General features: G+C 41.2%; 1 protein-coding gene across 1 annotated transcript in view; it reads right to left on the bottom strand.

The window, feature by feature from the left end:
- LOC124593830 (glutamate receptor ionotropic, kainate 2-like) overlaps positions 1–22,561 on the bottom strand; it is an 89,634-nt gene that overhangs the window by 45,480 nt on the left and 21,593 nt on the right. The window contains exons 3-5 of the mRNA XM_047132177.1: positions 19,794–20,117; positions 14,792–14,836; positions 3,605–3,813 (exon numbers count right to left, since the gene is read on the bottom strand). Coding sequence (XP_046988133.1) covers positions 3,605–3,813; positions 14,792–14,836; positions 19,794–20,117 — 578 coding nt within the window. The remainder of the gene's footprint in view (positions 1–3,604; positions 3,814–14,791; positions 14,837–19,793; positions 20,118–22,561) is intronic.

The raw sequence follows: 22,561 nt of genomic DNA, 5'->3' as shown, positions 1-22,561 counted from the left end.
CTGATCTTTCTTGGGACCTGTTGTAGTAATCAGCTTTGGAATACGTGAAAACTATTGCGGACCGACAGTATTCCTAAATCCTTGATGGCTTTCTCGGGTGCGATGACATCTTCCAAAAGACCAGAATGATGTTACACTATGAAACTTCCTGGCAGATTAAAACTGTGTGCCGGACCGAGACTCGAACTCGGCTCCCGAGTTAGAGTCTCGGTCCGGCACACAGTTTTAATCTGCCAGGAAGTTTCATATTAGCGCACACTCCGCTGCAGAGTGAAAATCTCATTCTGGATATTACACTAGTTGGAGAGGAATGATAGTGAAGTAACGGTCTATTGACACACAGTCAACATGGGTTTAGAAAACATCGTTCCTGTGAAACACAACTAGCTCTTTATTCACATGAAGTGTTGGGTGCTACTGACAATGGATTTCAGTTTGATTCCGTATTTCTGGATTTCCGGAAGGCTTTTGACACTGTACCACCCAAGCAGCTCGTAGTGAAATTGCGAGCTTACGGAATATAGTCTGTCATGTGACTGGATTTGTGATTTACTGTCAGAGAGGTAACAATTCGTAGTAGTTGACGGAAAGTCATCGAATAAAACAGATGTGATTTCTGGCGTTCCCCAAGGTAGTGTTATAGGCCCTTTGCTGTTCCTTATCTATATACACGATTTGGGAGACAATCTGAGCAGCCATCTTCGGTTACTTGCAGATGACGCTGTCGTTTATCAGATATTAAAGTCATCAGAAGTTCAAAACACACTGCAAAACGATTTAGAAAACAATATTTGAATGCTGCAAAAAGTGGCAGCTGACCCTAAATAATGAAAAGTGTTAGGTCATCCACATGAGTGCTAAAAGGAATTCGTTAAACTTAGGGTACACGATAAATCATTCTAATCTAAAAGCCGTAAATTCAACTAAATACCTAGGTATTACAATTACGAACACGTAGAAAATGTTGTGGGGAAGGGCTAATGAAAGACTGCGTCTTATTGGCAGGACACTTAGAAAATGTAACAGACCTACTAAGGAGACTGCCTACACTACGCTTGTCCGTCCTCTTTTAGAATACTGCTGAGCAGTGTGGGATCCTTACCAGATAGGACTTACGGAGAACATCAAAAAAGTTCAAAGAAAGGCAGCACGCTTTGCATTATCGCGAAATATGGGAGAGAGTGTCACAGAAATGATAAAGGCTTTGGGCTGGAAATCATTAGAAGAAAGGCGTTTTTCTTTGCGACGGAATCTTTTCACGAAATCCGAATCACCAACTTTCTCCACCGAACGCGAAAATATTTTGTTGACGCCGAACTACATAGGGAGGAACGATTACCAAGATAACATAAGAGAAATTAGAGCTCGTACGGAAAGATATAGGTGTTCCTTCTTTCCGCGCGCTATACGAGATTGGAATAATAGAGAATTGTGAAGGTGGTTCGATGAAACCTCTGCCAGACACTTGAATGTGATTTGCAGAGTATCCATATAGATGTAGATGTAACGTTGAGGTCTGTGCCACCATATTCGCCTAATCTGAACCAGATGGTACAAATTCATGGGGCTATCTGGAGCCACGTCCGTACCCACAAAACAGCGCCATGTAATTTATGGGAATTGCGTTTCCTGTGCGTGTTTATCTGGAGGGATGTGCCTCAGGAGACCTACTAAAGATCATGCCATGCAGAATTGCTGTTGTATTGGGAATTAATCGTATATAAAAATGCTATTAAGCTAGCAGTCTTAATTATTTGGCTTATCATAATAATTTATTTTTACAAACATATCAAGAGCTCAAATGGAAACCCAGTTCTAAGCAAAGAAGGGAAATCAGAAAGGTGGAAGGAGTATATAGAGGGTGTACACAAGGGCGATGACCTTAAGGACAATATTATAAAAAAGGAAGAGAATGTAGATGAAGATGAAATGGGAGATATGATACTGCTTGACGAGTTTGACAGAGTACTGAAAGACCTAAATCGAAACAAGCCTCCGGGAGTAGACAACATTCCATTAGAACTACTGACAGCCTTGGGAGAGCCAGGCCTAACAAAACTCTACCATGTAGTGAGCAAGATGTATGAGACAGGCGAAATACCCTCAGACTTCAAGAAGAATATAATAATTCCAATCCCAAAGAAAGCAGATGTTGACAGACGTGAAAATTACCGAACTATTAGTTTAATAAGCCACGGCTGCAAAATACTAACACGAAATATTTACAGACGAATGGAAAAACTGGTAGAAGCCGACCTCTGGGAAGATCAGTCAGGATTCCTTAGAAATGTGGGAATACGTGAGGCAATACTGACCCCACGACTTATCTTAGAAAACAGATTAAGGAAAGGCAAGCCTACGTTTCTAGCGTCTGTAGACTTAGAGAAAGCATTTGACAATATTGACTGGAATACTCCCTTTCAAATTCTGAAGGTGGCAGGGGTAAAATACATGGAGCGAAAAGCTAGTTACAATTTGTACAGAAACCGGAGTGTAGTTATAAGAGTCGAGCGGCATGAAAGGGAAGCAGTGGTTGGGAAGGGAGTGAGACAGGGTTGTAGCCTATCCCAGATGCTATTCAATCTGTATATTGAGCAAGCAGCAAAGGAAACGAAAGAAAAATTCGGAGTAGGTATTAAAATCCATGGAGAAGATATAAAAACTTTGAGGTTCGCCGATGATATTGTAATTATGTCAGAGACAGCAAAGGACCTGCAAGACCTGCTGAACGGATTGGACAGTGTCTTGAAAGGAGGGTATAAGATAAACATCAACAAAAGCAAAACGAGGATATGGAATGTAGTCGAATTAAATCGGGTGATTCTGAGGGAATTAGATTAGGAAATGAGACGCTTACAGTAGTAAAGGAGTTATGCTATTTGGGGATCAAAATAACCGACGATGGTCGAAGTAGAGAGGATATATAATGTAAAGTGGCAATGGCAAGGAAAGCATTTCTGAAGAAGAGAAATTTGTTAACATCGAGTATAGATTTAAGCGTTAGGAAGTAGTTTCTGAAAGTATTTGTATGGAGTGTAGCCATGTATGGAAGTGAAAGGTGGACGACAAATAATTTAGACAAGAAGAGAATAGAAGCTTTCGAAATGTAGTGCAAGAGAAGAATGCTGAAGATTAGATGGGTAGATCACACAACTAATGAGGAGGTATGTAATAGAATTGGAGAGAAGAGAAATTTGTGGCACAACTTGACTAGAAGAGGGGATCGGTTGGTAGGGGTTATTCTGAAGCATCAACGGATCACCAATTTAGTATTGGAGGGCCGCGTGGAGGGTAAAAATCGCAGAGGGAGACCGAGAGATGAACACACTAAGCAGATTCAGAAGGATGTAGGTTGCAATAGACACTGGGAGATGAAGAAGCTTACATGGGATAGAGTAGCATTGAGAGCTGCATCAAACCAGTCTCTGGACTGAAGACCACAACAACAACACAAACATTGTAACCGTATATGGGTCCTTACGCAAAGCCAACAGTACGCTAGGAGCTACATCTATTTTAGCCTGAAATGCAGCACTTCAGTGCATAGTGCTTGCAACGAATACTCTCTACACACTGCTAGAAATGGCATATTCCCGACCGCTACCGAGGTATGGTGAGCACGGAGGAGAGTCCGCTGCCGTAGCTGGCAGTGACGAGCAGGTAGGCGATCAGCAGCCAGGACAGCACGTGGCGCGTGGGGCCCACGACACGTGTGTGGCGCCGCTCCACGTCCGGCGTCTGCAGCACCAGCAGGCCCACCGACCGGAAGAAGCAGTCTTCCACCGTGGCGTATCGCCCGACTGCCCGCCCATCCTCTGCAACAAGCAGATACACTAGCATAAAATGATTTTTACGAACTACTGTAGACGTGTAGATGATGGCAGACACCACCATATTACATAACGCAACTGACCATTTTTGTATCTGATTGATAGATTTCTTTCTTTTAACTTCAAGTTACAATTTTATTGATAGTATTTAAAGGATATTCCTAAACAGCATCAGGGAATGGAGAAATGCTGATAACTTGTAGCTTCTCCGCAGGACCAAGTATAGCTAAAGAGTACTGGGATGAGCGACAAGCAAAATAAGCAAAATGTGGCTTCAGGACGAGAATCTAAGACAGGACACGCAGTCTTAGCCCGGGCACGCATAATGCGTGAGTGAAGCCCACAGACATAAATAGATAACGCGCTATCCTCGTTGCATTGGTCTATTGACGTACCTGATGATAACAACTAGTCCAAATATTTTGCACATTAGCCACGTCTACTCGGCCAATAACCCTAAGAAATTTTCATTCGTGACATATGAGAAATTGCTATACAGTTTTAGTTATCATCAGTAGACAGTCAAGCTCTGAAGATTAAATTTGGTGTTAATCTCTTGCTACATAGTTATGCGCGAACGCGATACATTTTTCTCAACGATGGATGGCACATATATTTACTGTAGAAGTCTTCAGTTCAAGGGACGTTCCACCTCGAGAAACATCCTCGTAGCCATTCTGTAAATGCCTTCCACACAAAGATTTCTTCATACAAGAAAGAAGGAAGACCTCACTGGGTGCCACGTCGAGAGGATATGGGGAACAGAATTTGATGTCCCAAAGAAGCGGCATATGTGACAGTGCCGGAGGGCAGAAACAGCTGCGAGAATGTTGTGGAGCACGGATAACCTGCTGGGTAACTTACCGTAACGCTTCGTCTTGATGGTCTTCCATAACCATGAAGTGAGATACGGTAGTATGTTCCTGTGACGGTTAGTCCCTTACGATTATTCTCCTCTAAACAAACCCTAGATATGAGAGCTATTCGTAAAGTAAGGCCCGACCGGGCGCGGAATGGAAACCGCACTGAAAATCCGATGATCGGGTACGAAATGAAAGCCACAATGAAAATCGGATGAATCTTTGCGCAGATGCGTTGGGAAGTGTCTCTAGTGTGCCCGTCGTTCGCATCACGTCGCTCTTTTCAGTTCTGAGCGCGTAGTGAGCACCTAAAGATGCCTAAATAAATAGTGTCTCGCGCCACGTGTGAGCGCCTGGTGAGAGAGTTCGCTTGATCTCATGCGGCACACGTGACTATCATGTGTTTCCTTCTTCACGACAATTCTCTTCGTGACTGCTCAGCCGCACTCTGCAGGGTCAGTGAAGATGCGCCTGCAGGGTTTTCGTTGGGAAGTGTTTGATCACTTACAATACAGCTCGTATTTGTCTCCCTCTGAGTTTCATCACTGCCCACATGAACCGCAGGCTATGTGGACAACATTTTGGCACAGACAGTGAGCGGTAGACTAGCCTAGAGAAGTGGCGGAAAGCCTAGCCGACCGCCTTCTGTGATGAGGGTGTAGTAAAGTCAGTACAACGTTACGACAGATGTCCAGTTGGAGCGCCGACTTTGAAGAGCGGTAGCTGGAAGTTGTAGCTAACTGTTGCAAATAAAACGTTTTTGATTTTCACAGTGTTCACAGTGTTAGCCCTCGTACATTCAGGGTCGTATACGCAAACAACTTTCCGACTGAAGCTTCTGATGACATAGTGCTACACTACGGTCGTTCGGCTCTCAGCATCACGCGGACGCAGACCAGTCAAAGAAAAAGCACGAAGGCTATTTTCTACCAAGAAAACAGCATTTTGGGAGTACCGTAACAATTCCAAATTAGATCAGCTGTCCAATGCATATTACTACCTAAATGTCCTGACACGCCGGCCGGAGTGGCCGAGCGGTTCTAGGTGCTTCAGTCTGGGACCGATCGATCGCTCCGGTCGCAGGTTCGAATTCTGCCTCGGGCATGGATGTGTGTGATGTCCTTAGGGTAGTTAGGTTTAAGCAATTCTAAGCTACAGGAGACTGATGACCTGAGATGTTAAGTCCCATAGTGCTCAGAGCCATTTCAACCATTTTTCCTGAAACACTACTACTGTTTGCCGGACTGGGACTCCAATAGCGACCTTTACCTTTCATAGTTAATGTCCATTCCTAATGAACTGTCATTGTTATTTTAGTTATTGTTAGATTAAAATTATCTAGACAGTTGTTACCACAGTTTTTGATATCTCAGTACTGTTTAGCGCCTCCAACTTAGGAATACATACATCCTCACGTACTATTTTAAAGATATTTTCGTCAATGACGTGTATAGGAGAGGTTTAATTTATTCCCTCGGTGTTCATTTGTCTCCGTCTTTATGAAGATTTAGACGACGCCACAGAAAATCAGTACACGTGGAAAAGTGGGAAGGAACAATCACTATTGTAGCGAATCCCACCATTTATCTTCATCCGCCATTACCTGAGTCTAATAACTGTTGGTTAATACTTGAAATAATTTCATTGAGCATGTACGAAGAGTGCACGCTCTGGGTATTATCAAATGTCTTGCTCGAAGCAAAGAATAAATAACAAAAAGCAACTAAGAGTCTAATTCTGTATGTTATGCCATTATTATTAATCAGATAGATTTTCATGTTCCCAGAACATTATTCACAGAGGACGAAAATCAAAAGGCATTATTTAATGGCGACCTCTCACCCATATATAAGACGCGACGGGGTTAGTTATTAAAATACTAAATGTACGACTCGGTAGGCAAGGAAAAAATAATTCAGTATACTCCAGAAATGCAAATAAACTGCGAAGAGAGGAGATCATGCTACAAGTGCTGTAGCTGAGGCTTTGGATATCCCACAAAAGTTTATCTGCAGTAATAGCGGCTGTTCATAGTACTGTAATGGTTCATATTTTACTTGCAGCTGCTGTGTATATTAGTGATGGTACAACCGACAGTTTTTAATAATCGATTGGCCAGTTGATTGTTTCTTCATTCAGTCGTTTTTTTTTTCAATCGAATGACACAAGCGAATGAAACTAGAGTCAGCGGCATTGTCAGCCATAGGAATGATTTCACTTACCGTGTTTGAGTGGTTTCATTCAGTGTGAGACAACCGACTGAAACAAGTCTCCATCGGTTGCGGCCGTTATATCAATGTTTCCACTCATCGGGTTTGAGTGGTTTCACTCAATTTACACACTTTTTCAGTCTTTTCGGCTGTACGTGAAGCATGACTAGGATTTCCAAAGTTTGTAGGTACAAATAAAGTATCTTATTTCAAAGACATGTGATTAAAAAGTAGATTTCTAAAACTAAAGTACATTCCAAATGTATGTACTTACGTATATCGACCTGAAACTGCTGCTACTGGTATGCGACCGTTATTATTAGTATTTCTGAAGGATTTTAGAAAAGCAGAGTAGCGGCAAACGAACAGGTACTAGTTTTTTTGGTGCCTTTATCCCAAATGACATGCTTCGGGCTCTACCGATCATCAGATTTCCATTTCATAGAAAAATGACTTTGGCACTTTGTTCCTTACTCATACAGCCACGAACCAAAAGGTGTTACATATAATTTAAACTTGGAGAATGGGAATGATTCTGAAATCCACTGTCTTAAATATCTATTTACTTACTGAAATACGAATATTGGCATTTAATGGCATTAAACATTAATTTTTGTTTGTTTCAAAAGTTTAATATCTGGTTCTGCACTGTAAATTAGTGTACATATAAATCAACAATCACTTTTGAACGTTTTCATTAGGTCGGTTTCTTGTCTGTTTTTGTTGGTACAAATTTTGTAATTGATTTTTAACTAGTTTCCCGATAAGCTAGAGTCTTGAAACTTTCAACATGGCTCATAACTGGATGATACTGTAAGACTAACTCGCTTTTAAGTCTGGTGTGTGGCAGACAGTACTTTAGCTTTTCGATCTGTTGGTTTCTGTTTGTTCGGTACAAATTTTGCATTTGATTGTAAACTAACTTCCCGATAATCTACAGACTTGAAACTTCCAATTTAGCTCATAAATGGATGACAATGTAATATTAACTCGTTTTCTTTGCTGGTGTGTGACGGATAGCAGGTACTTGGTGTACCACAGCTAATTTCCCTGTCTTCTCTTTCCAGTTGCGAACGTTTCGCACTTCAGAACGATTGCTTCTAAGCTTTCTTGTCAGTTAGATTCTCTAGTTTTTACATTCGCTGCCTTCTCTCGAGATACGCCTACGAGCAAACAATATATTGGATGACTCATTTGAAGAGCAACTGAAATAAAGTTTACAGTCCCCAATTCGGATTTCCGGGAGTGGACTGCCAAGGCTGAGGTGACCACGAGGAAAAGATTGAATAATCAGCGAAATAATAACTTTCTACGAGTCAGGGCGTGGAGTGTCAGAAGCTAGAACGTGGTAGGGAAGTTAGAAAATCTGAAAAGGGAAATGCAAAGGCTCCATGCAGATATAGTTAGGGCCTGTGAAATGAAATGGAAAGAAAACTAGGATTTCGAGTCAGATAAGTACAGGGTAATATCAACAGCAGCAGAAAATCGTATAACTGGAGTAGGACTCGTTGTGAACAGGAAGATAGGGCAGAGAGTATGTAACTGTGAACAGTTCAGCGATACGGTAGTTCATATCAGAACCGACAGATAACCAATACCAGCAACGATAGTTCAGGTATACAGGCTGACGTTGCAAGCAGAAGATGAAGAGGTAGAGGAAGTATGTGAGGATATTGAGCGGGTAACACAGTACGTAAGGGTTGATCAAAATCTAATAGTCACTGGGGACTAGAATGCAATTGTAGGGGAAGGACTAGAAGAAAAGTTTACAGGACAATATGGGCTTGGAGCAAGGAATGAGAGAGGAGAAAGACATAGTCAATTCTCTAATAAATTTCAGCTAGTAATAGCGAATACTCTGTTCAAGAATCAGAGGTGGAGGAGATATACTTAGAAAAGGCCGGGTGATACGGGAAGGTTTCAGTTAGATTACTTCATGGTCAGACAGAGATACCGAAATCAGATACTTGACTGTAACGCATACTCAACAGCACATATACACGCAGATCACAGTATAGTAGTGATGGAGAGTAAGCTGAAGGTTAAGACATTAGTCAGGAATAATCAGTACTCAAAGAAGTGGGATACGGAAGTCCTAAGGAATGTCGAGATACGCTTGAAGTTCTCTAAGGCTGTAGATAAAACAATAAGGAATAGCTCGGTAGGCAATACAGTTGAAGAGGAATGGACATCTCTAAAAAGGACCACGAAACAAATTGGAAAAAAGAACATAGGTACAAAGAAGTTTTCTGCAAAAAACCCATCGGTAACAGAAGAGATACATCAACTGATCGATGAAAGGAGGAAGTAAAAAAATCTCCCAGGAAACGCGCTGAGGAATTAAATAAATAGGAAGTGCCGCTGCATGAAAGTGTGAAGAAGTCGAAAGGAAAATGATTGTCGGAAGGACAGACTCAACATAGAGGAAAGTTAAAATAACCATCGCTAACATTAAAAGCAAGGGTTTTAACATTAAGAGGGCAATGGCAATTCCACTGTTAAATGCAGAGGAGAGAGCGGATGGGTGGAAAGGATACACTGAAAACCTTTATGAGGAGGAAGAGTTATCTGATGTGATACAAGAAGAAACATTAATCGATTTAGAAGGGATAGAGGATCCAGTTTTAGAATCAGAATTTAAAAGAGCTTTGCAGGACATACCATCTGACTTTCGGAAAAATATCGTCCACACAAGTCCGAAGACTGCGAGAGCTGAAAAGCGTGAGATTTACCGCACAATCAGCTAAACAGCTCATCTATCAAGGTTGCTGACAAGACTGATATACAGAAGAATTGATGATGTACTAGATGACAGTCAGTTTGGCTTTAGTAAAGGTAAAAGCACGAGAGAGACAATTCTGACGATGCGGTTGATAATAGAAGCAAGACTAAAGAAGGGGGTAAGCTATCGGTAGACACGGGTAATGTACAGTTTTTACAAGAGCCAAGAGGGAATAATAAGAGTGGATGACCAGAACTAAGAGCTCCCGTTAAAAACGGTGTAAGACAGGATTGTAATCTTCCGCCCCTAAAGTTCGATCTGTACATTGAAGAAGCAATGATGGAAATAAAAGAAAGGTTTGGGAATGGAACTAAAATTCAAGGTGAAAGGATCTCAATGATACGATTCGCTAACGATGATGCTATCCTCAGCAAAAGTGAAGAACAATTACATGATCTGCTGAATGGAATGAACAATCTAATGAGGGCAGAATATGGATTTTGAGTAATTCGAAGAACATCTACATCTACATGGATACTCTGAAAATCACATTTAAGTGCCTGGCAGAGGGTTCATCGAACCACCTTCACAATTCTCTATTATTCCAATCTCGTATAGCACGCGGAAAGATTGAACACCTATATCTTTCCATACGAACTCTGATTTCTCTTATTTTATCGTGGTGATCGTTCCGCCCTATGCAGGTCGGTCTCAACCAAATATTTTCGCATTCGGAGGAGAAATTTAGTGATGGGAATTTCGTGAGAAGATACCGTCGCAACGAAAAACGCTTTTATTTATTTTTTTAACGATTTCCAGCCCAAATCCTGTATCATTTCTGTGACACTCTCTCCCATATTTCGCGATAATACAAAACGTGCTACCTTTCTTTGAACTTTTTCGATGTACTCCGTCAGTCCTATCTGGTAAGGATCCCACACCACGCAGCAGTATTCTAAAAGAAGACGAACAAGCGTAGTGTAGGCAGTCTCCTTAGTAGATCTATTGCATTTTCTAAGTGTCCTGTCAATAAAAGGCAGCCTTTCGTTAGCTTTCCCCACAATATTTCCTGTGTGTTCTTTCCAATTTCAGTTGTTCGTAATTGTAATACTTAGGTATTTAGTTGAATTTACGGCTTTTAGATTAGACTGATTTATCGTGTAACCGAAGTTTAACGAGTTCCTTTTAGCACTCAAATGCATGACCTCACACTTTTCGTTATTTAGGGTCAACTGCCACTTTTCGCACAAAAAAATGTTCAAATTTGTGTGAAATCTTATGGGACTTAACTGCTAAGGTCATCAGTCCCTAAGCTTACACACTACTTAACCTAAATTATCCTAAGGACAAACACACACATCCATGCCCGAGGGAGGTCTCGAACCGCCGCCGGGACCAGCCGCACAGTACATGCCTGCAGCGCCCTAGACCGCTCGACTAATCACGCGCAGCTTTTTCGCACCATTCAGATATTCTTTCTAAATCGTTTTAAGTTTTGTTTTGACGTTCTGACGACTTTATTAGTCGATAAACGACAGTGTCATCTGCAAACAACCGAAGACGCCTGCTTAGATTGTCTCCTAAATCGTTTATATAGATATGGAATAGCAAAGGGCCTATAACACTACCTTGGGGAACGGCTGAAGTTACTTTTGTTTTACTCGATGACTTTCTGTGAGTTACTACGAAATGCGACCTCTCTGACAGGAAATCGCAAATCCAGTCACATAACTGAGACGATATTCCATAAGCACGCAGTTTCCCTACGAGCCGCTTATGTGGAACAGTGTGAAAAGCCTTCCGGAAATCCAGGAATACGGATTCGATCTGAAATCCCTTCTCAATAGCACTCAGCATGAAACGTCCCCTTAGAAAAATTAGTGAATTACTGTGCTGGTAAACCTCTTACGTTATTTGATTTTCAAGCAGCTGAGCAAAACTGAACGTACTCAGTCATTTCGCTCTTTACCGATTCTGATCAACACTAAACTGGCACACAATATTTTTTTTTAGCGCAACGCAATCTGACTTTCAATAATCCCTACAAATGAATGGCCCTGACTAATATTAACCTATACCTTTCACAAATCACTTACCTCACAAAAATCTTCGTTACTCGAGCTACTGCAATACAGCGAGCGCCAATACTGCCAGCTAAATAAAAGATTCTAACTACTGAAGTCACTGACTACTGATGGGCGTAGTTAGCAAATGAAAGATTTTGATTGAGAACGAACAATGTATTTACCATAATAGTGTTCAAAAGTCATAATATATATATCAGTTCATGACATCCAGTGTTACAAATTTACTGTCTCTTTCCAGATCATCCACTCTAAAAACTCCGCCATCTCACTCCCCACATCCACCACTGCTGGCGACTCACCTCGAACTGTGCAACGCTAAGCGCTGTTAACATCCAGCTGCCCAACACTACAATGGCGAGTATTACAACAATTCCAACCAGCCACTGACTGCACACAGCACAGCCAGTGATTTTCATACAGAGCGCTACGTGGCGTTACCAATATAAAAAACTAAACAGCCTACTTACAAGCATTTCATGCGGGAACGATGTTTTCTAAACCCATGTTGACTGTGTGTCAATATGCCGTTTCCTTCGAGGTAATTCATAATGTTCGAACACAACATATGTTGTAAAATCCTGCAGCATATCGACTTTAACGATATGCGCCTGTAATTTAGTGGATTACTCCTACTACCTTTCTTGAATATTGGTGTGACCTGTGCAAAATTCCAGTCTCTGGGTACGGATCTTTCGTCAAGCGAGCGGTTGTATATGATTGTTAAGTATGTAGCTAATGCATTAGCATACTCCGAGGGAACCTGATTGGTATACAGTCCGGACCGAAAGACTTGCTTTTATTAAGCGATTTGAGTTGTTTCACTACTTCGAGGATATTTACTTCTACGTTACACATGTTGGCAGCCGTTCTCGAATCGAATTCTGGAATACGAAAAGAAAGACGAAAGTAATGAGAAGTAGCAGGAATAAGAACAGCGAGAAACTTAACATCAGGACTAATGGTCACGAGGTAGAAGAAGTTAACGAATTCTTCTATATAGGCAGTAAAAGAATCAGTGACGGACGGAGTCAGGAGGACATCAAAAGCAGACCTGCAATGGCAAAAATGCCATTCCTGGCCAAGAGAAATCTGCTAGTACCAAATACAGGCCTTAGGTTGAGGAAGAAATTTCTGTGAATATACGTTTGAAGCACAGCAGTGTACGGTAGTGAAACGTGGACATCTAGAAAACCCAAACAGAAGAGAATCGAAGCATCTGAGATGTGGTGCTACTGACCAATGTTGAAAATTAGGTGGACTGAAAAGGTAAGGAATGAGGAGTTTCTGCACAGAATTGGACAGAATGATAGGATATCTGTTAAGACTTGAGAGAAAGACTTCCATGGAACTAGAGGAAGCTGTAGAGTTTAAAAATTGTAAAGGAAGATAGAGATTGGAATACATCCAGCAAATAATAGAGGACGTAGATTGCAAGAGCTTCTCTGAGAAGAAGAGGTTGGCACAGGAGAGGAATTCGTGGCGGGCCGCATCAAACCATTTAAGGTGACCATCGCCCCCTTTTACGTGATTGTAACGATTTTTCTATATCATGTTTTCGAAAGTAATTCGGGACAACTATTTGTTCCGGACTTAGCAATTATGAAACGATTTATTCTGAATCGTTTGTTCGGTTCAGCTGTGTCGCTATGCTGTTACTGAAGGGATATTTTCCCAACTGAGTAATGCATGGAGCAGTGACAAAACAGCTTTTGTAGAAACTAGAGTGATTGAGTTGACTTGTTTTCATAAAACTATTGAAGAATACAGACATGCTGAAGAAAATTTACAGCCGGCCGTTGTGGCCGAGCGGTTCTACGTGCTTCAATCTGGAACCGCGAGACCGCTACGGTCGCGCGGTTCCAGTCCTGCCTCGGGCATGGATGTGAGTGATGTCCTTAGGTTAGTTAGGTTCAAGCAGTTCTAAGTTCTAGGGGACTGATGACTTCAGATGTTAAGTCCCATAGTGCTCAGAGCCATTTGAACCATTTGCCTACTCGCACTCCTTCATCGTTACATGTACTAACAAACTATAAATTAATGTCCTTTTGGTAACAGATTAAAGTGATAGTTTGCGTATCTAGTTGAGACATTTTGTGCTATATCAAAAATTTTTAATGTGGCCTTAGAACCTTAGGTGTATTTGAACATTATACCACAAAAATCGCTTTTCTACCCATCCTCAATTCTGAAATATGTGATCAAAATTACATAGAAAATATTGAAACCACCTTTATTATTCATACTTCTTTATTGAGACAATGATAACCTGCCGACAATGGGCAGTCACCTACACCGCTACTTGCCCCTATAGCCGGACAACTGAATGTCTTAAATGTCATTTTCCTTCTACTCTTTGAGCTATTCATTCATTTTCCTTACTGCAAAGTAGTACTGCATCTGAATATGAACGTCTCTACAATGCGCTTTCTCTAACCCTTGTTACTCTCTTGTGCTATTTATACCTGCTGATCGGTAGGAGGCCCTCTCCCCCTCTTTCGCCCCCCCCCCCTTATTCTTCGGGTAACATTTTGGCCGACCGCCAACTTATCGTCTACAAACTGTTTGCGTCTGGGAAAATAATCCTATTTCACCCATAAGTCCGGGGTTTCAAAAGTTTTTTTCTGAGGTCGCAATATAAGCGATGGTAGGCCTACCCCAGGGATGGGTCAGGTTAATTACTTACGTGTTAGTAGCACTTGGAGGAATTTAATCCTGAACCGCATATGAATCAGTTTAAAATTATGAAAAGAAAAATTACTCCAATCAGTTCATAATTGACTGAAATTGTTTACTGCGTATGTTACCTTTGGCATACCCTAAACACACTCTTAGGTAGGACCATCCCCCGACAGTATAATGTTTCACTACTTTAGTTCTGCTAATTAAAGTATTGCAGGCCCGTTTCACTCAGAAGAAGGAGTGGATATCTCGCTCAGCTGAAACAACGAAGAGCAGTTTCAGCTAAAAGAATTAATGCGTGGTTCAACAGACAAATAAACTACTTATTCTTTTCACAGTCAATACCCAAAGCTGCAGCGGTGTCGAATCCCTTTACATTCGATTGCTCCCACTGACTGTTTTCATTCGTAAAAAGTAAATGAATATTAATTCTACCGGCAGGTAAAACTACAACCGACTGAAAAGATTGTTTTAATTCGGTTGCTCTTCCACTACTACTTTCATCCAAAAGAATGAATGAGTAGTCCGACCAACTAAACGATATTTTTCTTTCGGTTTCTCCCACAGACTTCTTTCACTCGAAACGGTGAATGAGTAGTCCAGCCGACTGAATCGATTCCTTTCACTCGGTTGTTTTCACGGAGTAGTTTCTCTCAAAAGAATGAATGACTACTTCAAGCAATACGTATAGTTACAACCAAACGAGTCGATTGTTTTCATTCTGTTGTTCCTATCACTAGCGTATATAAAGGCATTTCTAGTAGTTTGAGAGATTTGGCAATAGTTAGCTGTCAGGGAGGGCATTGCTGTTACTCCATGTCGCTTGTATTTGCTTGTTTGTTGAAGCTGAACTGAACTGGTGCGGTGTCTATTGCTCTGACACATACAGTTGAATTTTTATTACAGGTATTTAAAATACATTCGTGCATTTAATAAAAATTCTTATTTAGTATACCATTAGCGGTTTGGTTTAGTAACTGTAAACACCGTCAGTGACCCATAAAGAAACATATTTGTAATTTTTGATACTTCCAGTTCAAAAATGACTTCAGCTGAAAACATACTGAAGTGTGAAATTTTGATTACGCCACTATGTTAGAATTCGGCTCACACCTAGAAGTCTCATCTGATGTATATTCTCGTTGTATTTTCGCGTTTGGCACTGACCTTTCTGATATAACGTCACGATGGCTTGCAGCAATTCTTATTTGTTGCCGTGAAGCTCAACAAACTAATGAACCAGTAGTGTTTACTTAAGTGCTCCAGGCTAAACGTATCCCTGAGCGTTTGTTTTGTAGTAGTCTTTCGAAACAATTTGTTGGTCCTGATTTTCAGTTTATGTAAAAAATCCTGTTTTTATCTTTTGTTTCTCAAATATATTTGATTTACATTCATTTCCACTTATTTAAATATGCAAGTGTGATGATGATGTAGTGTTGAAGGGGAAGTGTCGAAGATTGTGCATTGATGTGGACAGTGAATGGAAACAAGCAACTTCTTGAATACAACACGAGATGCTTAAATTAGCCAGTATCATATGAGAATGTCACCAGCATTAATACACACAATGATCACAAAGAGGAATTTCCACATAATCGACAATAGAGAATCCAAAAGGTAAATTAGACAACAGGCACACAATTAACCACATTAATCTCTCCACTGCATGGTTCTAGATCCGTGAATATACTTCTGAGTATCTTTAAGCATGTGTCTCAATAGAAAGAAACAATATTTAAGACAACTCTCATTTTTTGTTCGATCTCAGTTGCGCATTTTTACTTATATTACATGTTGCGGTCACTCATGGTCATATTCAGATCTAAAACAAAGTAAAATTAAATATGTGCCATCTAATATTTTACGAATAAGTATGAAATAGAATAACTGTACATAAATGTAGACTTTATCTAGACATTTGCTTCAGCAACCCGTCTTGTCTGCTTAGGACCATACACCAGAGCACTGTTCTTTGTAGCTGCGGTCAGTGTTTTGAATAGGTATGTGTTGGAGTTTGGGAAAGGGGGAGGCGGGAGGAGAGGCAGGGGAAATGGAGTAAGTAAATGAGGGAGCGGGTGATGGGAATGTCATGAGCTCAACAACAGTGGCCGTGTTAAATTTATATAATGTATAATTAGTAAAATTTCTCTTTGGAAAACTAATAGCGTAGAACAGTAAACGGCATCAGATAGTAAAATTATTAATTCTGGAAGTAAATAGTCTAAATGTTTTTCGTTCAAGTAGAAAAGGTGTACTCCTAAACAATGGGTGGGTAAATAGTGAAAGACAAAATGATCGTAAAATTGCAGAAGTGGAAATATTTATTATATTCGCCGCAGGTGCAAAGCTTAGTAATCTGATACCTGGTTCTGAGACGGCAAGACTGGCTTCAGACTCAAGAACTCAGGTAATTTCTACATTTATGTAAAATTCTCTTCACTTCTACTTCTTGCTAAATATTAGATTGTTCTCATTTAATTTTACTTTGTCTTAGATCTGAAGGTGATCGCGAGTGATCGAAACATTTAATGAGGGGAGACGGTGGCAGAAATAATGAAAAATTTACAAATTATTTTTATTTGCTAATTTGATAGTAAATATAATTGAGATTATTATCCCAAATTTTTAATTGAAATTCGAACTAAAAATGGCATAAAAAAATTAAAACCCTAAGCACTGTAATTCGCCAAGCCCGCTTTTCAATGTACCAAATGGAGGAAACATTTTATTGCAGAATTTGGCCTGTGAACCTAGATAATATAGATTTACAAGGCTGTGATTTTTTATATACATAACAGCAGTGTTGTATAGAAGACTGTGGAGCCTTTTTCCGGTTCAATCATTGTGGTATGGAAGGCTGTGGAATGTTGTAAACATGTTTTGTGCTGTTCAGTGGAATTCGAGTGACGCTCGATTTATTGTGCCATTCTTTGTGCGAGGTTGAATCTGTCGATCCCTTTTTGCAATGCCTAGGCCTGGGGAAGTATTTAGAAAATATAGTAAGTCCCATATTTCCAATATAAAGCGAAAAACTGACATTGAGGTTGGGTCAGGCCTGCAGATGCAGGCATTAGCTTGTCTCCAAGTGCATCTAAAATAAAACCTGGGACAGAGATTGTGTCAGAAGAAACAAATCATGAAAGAAATACAGTTTTCAGAATTTTGGATCTGGAAATGGTGGCAGAAGCACTTAGGAAAGATTGCAAGTGCTCTGTTTGTGGAGAAATGTGGATTTGGTTGATGATGGAAAGGGAGAGGGTTTGGTTTGCACAAACTGTGATGCCGACAGACCATTCAAGACATCAAAGGTCAGTAATAGAATCTATGAAGCCAATATGAGATTTGCTTATGGACTAAGATGTATAGTGATTGGAAGAGATGGTGGAAACCTTTTATGTGGTATTATGAACATGCCCAGTCCTCCCCTAAAATTTTCTGCAATGAATACTGCTCTCCTCAATGCAGTTGCAGAAGTAAGTGAAGAGAGCATGAAAATGGCAGTCCTGGGGGCAATTCAAGATAATTGTGAAGCAACTAGTAGCAACGATATAGCAGTTTCCTGTGACAGTTCTTGGATGAAGAGGGGGCATACCTCACTGCATGGAGTTTTAAGAATCATTAGTGTGGAGACTGGAAAAGTATTAGACTTACAGGTGATGTCTAAATATTGTTCTGCATGTTCCTTGCACAAAAATATATTGATGCAGGTAAAGAAACAGAAAGGCAAGAAACCCATAAAGCTGTTTGTAGTAGAAATTATGCAGGCTCCAGTGATGGGATGGAAGCTGCAGGTATGAAATTCATTTCCCGTAGATCTCTGCCAAAGTATGGAGTGAGATACGTACAGTATTTAGGAGATTGAGACTCTAGTTCTTTCAAGAATGTAGTCGCAAGTCAGCCCCATGGAAAAGATTACACTATTGAGAAACTGGAGTGCTTAGGCCATATTCAGAAGAGCATGCGTGGACCATACCGCAGACTTGTTGGAGACAATAAAGGCAAGCTACTAGAGGATGGAAAGCCACTGGGAGGTAAAAACAAACTAACAAAGACGAGAATTGACAGCCTACAAGTCTATTATGGTGCTACAATTAGAAGTAACCTCACAAGCTTGGACAGTATGAGGAAAGAAGTATGGGCCATTTGGTTTCATTACTTTTCGACAGACACTACACCTCAACATGGCCTCTGTTCTAATGAATGGTGCAAACTTTTGAAAAGTAAGGAAAGTGGGGAAGCTTATACCCATAAAAATAACTTTCCTTATGGGGTTTCAATGGCCATTAAACCAACTTTTAGAGCACTGGCTTCAGCAGAACTGCTAGAAAAATGTCTGAGTGGGAAAACACAGAACCCAAATGAAAGTTTCAGTGCTCTTGTTTCAAAAAGATGTCCAAAGACTGTGTTTGGTTCCAATTTGGTGGTGAAGATTTTTGCTTTGGAAGCTGCAGCAGTGTTTAATGATGGGAATGCGGCAAGACTTAACATCCTCAGCAAGTTGGGCTTTACACCTGGAGTCTTCACTGAGCAGATACTGCAGATCATCGATAAGCAAAGAATCTCGAAGGCGGAAACTTCAGTCCAGAACATACAAAAAATTGCTATGCAAAGGAACAGAGAAGCTCAAAGAGCTATAGAGGATGATGAGGAAGAAATAGATTATGGGATATGGGCAGTTTTAGCTAAGGTACGATAGATTTTTTTTTTTACATTTTATCCAAACTTTAAAATGATTTTTCTGCAACTTAAGGTTTTCTACTTACAATAACTCATATACCAGAAACTACTGGAAGGACTGCAATGAAATTTGGCACACCTATTCTTTTACTTTGAAGCTGTATTTGTGTGGAACAAAATTTTAATCGAGACATTATACACAGTTTTGTGGTTGATAATATATTGAAAAGTTTGATTGTAAAAATTGTTCTAGTCCAAAATATCACAGAAAATAATAGCATTAATTTACGAAAAAGTTACTGCACTTAATTATACATGTGTTATTGTAGATTATTTTACCATTAAAAAATTAGGAAAATTTTCCTCTAAATTATGAAAAAGTGTACCTTAAAATAATAATGTAATAAAAAATTCAAAATTATCTCACTGCAATCAAAAATTCTGAATTTTTAAAAATATAATATTAGATCTCTATACATAAGCGTGCTAAATTTCAATGAGATTGAACAAAAAATGGGAAAGATATAGGTTTGCAAAAATATCAGTGCAAGACTGCCCCCTAATTTAATAAATATGTGCAACTGATACGGAGCAATAAGCGAGAATTATCTTAAATACTAATACAGGAGCTGAATCTCCTAAGAGGATTATATTAGCTACCGAAAAAAAATCTAGTTTATCGGAAAATCGAAGGGGAACTGGAGCTCACCAAGCAGCCAGCTGGAGACCATCCTGGCTGAGTAGAGGGCGACGGTGGCGAGTATGACGGAGGCCCAGACGGCCGCCCAGAGGAGGGGCGAGAAGGGCAGCACGGGCAGCTGCCAGCCGGGCTGCAGCAGCGGGCGCGGCGCCATGCAAGTGAGGCCGGCGCGCACGTAGGGCCGCGTGTACTCCACGAAGTGGTACTCGGGGTACCAGTGGTACACCGCCGCGTACCCCGCGTCCGCCTCGTCCATCGCCACGGCGCCCAGCAGGCCGTTCCCGGAGCCGTTCGGCCAGATCGCGCCCCACTTGTCCTCCTCGCAGTCCACCACGCGCCACGTCGCATTCTTCTGCCGAGGGACCACAAGAGACAGTTGGAAGCTTATGCGGCTACAGTGATTCACAGTTCCGATAGTTACAAAAAAAAAAAAAAAAAGGTTCAAGTGGCTCTGAGCACTATGGGACTCAACATCTGAGGTCATCAGTCCCCTAGAACTTAGAACTCCTTAAAGCTAACTAACCTAAGGACATCACACACATCCATGCCCGAGGCAGGATTCGAACCTGCGACCGTAGCGGTCGCGCGGTTCCAAACTGAAGCGCCTAGAACCGCAGGGCCACACCGGCCGGCTCCGATATTTACAGTTTTCTGGTAACTCGGTACGCATGTATGTAATGTACCACAGAGTTATCTCTCATTATGAGGATGCCCATAAGCAATCAGGACTATAATCATAAAATATTTGATTTCATTTAGAAATTATTACAAAGAAACCAGTTATACACGCCAGCTCATTAAGCTTATCAATTACATCTACATCTACATTTATAACCCGCAAACCACCCAACGGTGTATGGCGGAGCGCACCCTAAGTGCCACTGTCATTGCCTCCCTTTCCTGTTCCACTCGCGTATGGTTCCCAGGAACGACAGCCGGAAAGCCTCCGTGCGCGCTCGAATCTCTCTAATTTTACATTCTTGATCTCCTCGGGAGCTATAAGTAGGGGCAAGCAATATATTCGATACCTCATCCAGAAACGCACCCCTCGAAACCTGTACTAGAAGCTACACCGCGATGCAGAGAGCCTATCTTGCAGAGTCTGCCACTTGAGCTTGCTAAACATCTCCGTAGCGCTATCACGGTTACCAAATAACCCTGTGACGAAACGCGCCGCTCTTCTTTGGATCCTCTCTATCTCCTCTGTCAACCCGATCTGGTGCCGATCCCACACTGATGAGCAATGCTCAAGTATAGGTCGAACGAGTGTTTTGTAAGCCACCTCCTTTGTTGATGGACTACATTTTCTAAGGACTCTCCCTATGAATCTCAACCTAGCACCCGCCTTACTAACAATTAATTTTATATGATCATTCCACTTCAAATCGTTCCGTACGCATAGTCCCAGATATTTTACAGAAGTAACAGCTACCAGTGTTTGTTCCGCTGTCATATAATCATACAATAAAGGATCCTTCTTTCTATGTATTCGCAATACATTACATTTGTCTATGTTAAGGGTCAGTTGCCACTCCCTGCAACAAGTGCCTATCCGCTGCAGATCTTCCTGCATTTCGCTGGAATTTTCTAATGCTACCAACTTCTCTGAATACTACAGCACCATCCGCGAAAAGCCGCATGGAACTTCCGACTCTATCTACTAGGTCGTTTATATATATTGTGAAAAGCAATGGTCCCATAACACTCCCCTGTGGCATGCCAGAGGTTACTTTAACGTCTCTAGACGTCTCTCCACTGAGAACAACACGCTGTGTTCTGGTTGCTTAAAACTCTTCAATCCAGCCACACAGCTGGTCTGATATTCCGTAGGCTCTTACATTGTTGATCAGGCGACATGCGGAACTGTATTGATCGCCTTCCGGAAGTCAACGAAAATGGCATCTACCTGGGAGCCTGTACCTAATATTTTCTGGGTCTCTTGAACAAATAAAGCGAGTTGTGTCTCACACGATCGCTGTTTCCGGAATCCATCTTGATTCCTATAGAGTCGATTCTGGGTTTCCAGAAATGACATGATACGCGAGCAAGAAACATGTTCTAAAACTCTACAAGAGATCGATGTCAGAGATATAGGCCTATAGTTTTGCGCATCTGCTCGACGAACCTTCCTTAAAACTGGAACTACCTGTGCTCTTTTCCTATCATTTTGAACCTTCCGTTCCTCTAGAGACTTGCGGTACACGGCTGTTAGAAGGGGGGCACGTCCTTTTGTGTACTCCGTGTAGAAGCTGTGCTTAACCAGCTTTCGCTTCCACAGGATAACATAGGAATTATTATCACTCTATATAATTTCATGATCGTCTCTTTTTGTACTTTGTGATCCCATGTTCTGCTAATGGTTCATTACATGTTACACACGTGATCTGAAAGATTCTTTTAAGCAAATGATGTGGAACGATTCAGTTTACAGGTAGAAATGAAGTGATCGTATGGCATTGTTGACCGGGATGTACTAGTCGGGTTCGGCCGCCAAGTGCAAGTCTTACTTCATTCGGCACCTCATTGGGCGACCTGCGGCCGGTGATGAGGATGAAATGATGATGAGGACAACACCACGCCCAGACCCCGAGCGGAGAAAATCTACAACCCGGCCGGGAATCGAACCCGCGCACAGTGCATGGGAGGCAAGCACGTTACCACCCAGCTAAGCCGGCGGACTGTTTACAGGTTATGTAAACATGACTGGGGTTAATATTACTGAACGTTGTTTGGGAATCTAATTAAAAGAAGCGAAAAATACGCTCGCTTAAGATATCACAAAGAATCTGAGCAATA

The sequence above is a fragment of the Schistocerca americana genome, chromosome 2 (assembly GCF_021461395.2).
Source record: "Schistocerca americana isolate TAMUIC-IGC-003095 chromosome 2, iqSchAmer2.1, whole genome shotgun sequence".
In the NCBI taxonomy this organism is placed as follows: Eukaryota; Metazoa; Arthropoda; class Insecta; order Orthoptera; family Acrididae; genus Schistocerca; species Schistocerca americana.
Note: the sequence above shows the minus strand (reverse complement) of the source record. Positions and strands in the feature narration are given on the sequence as shown.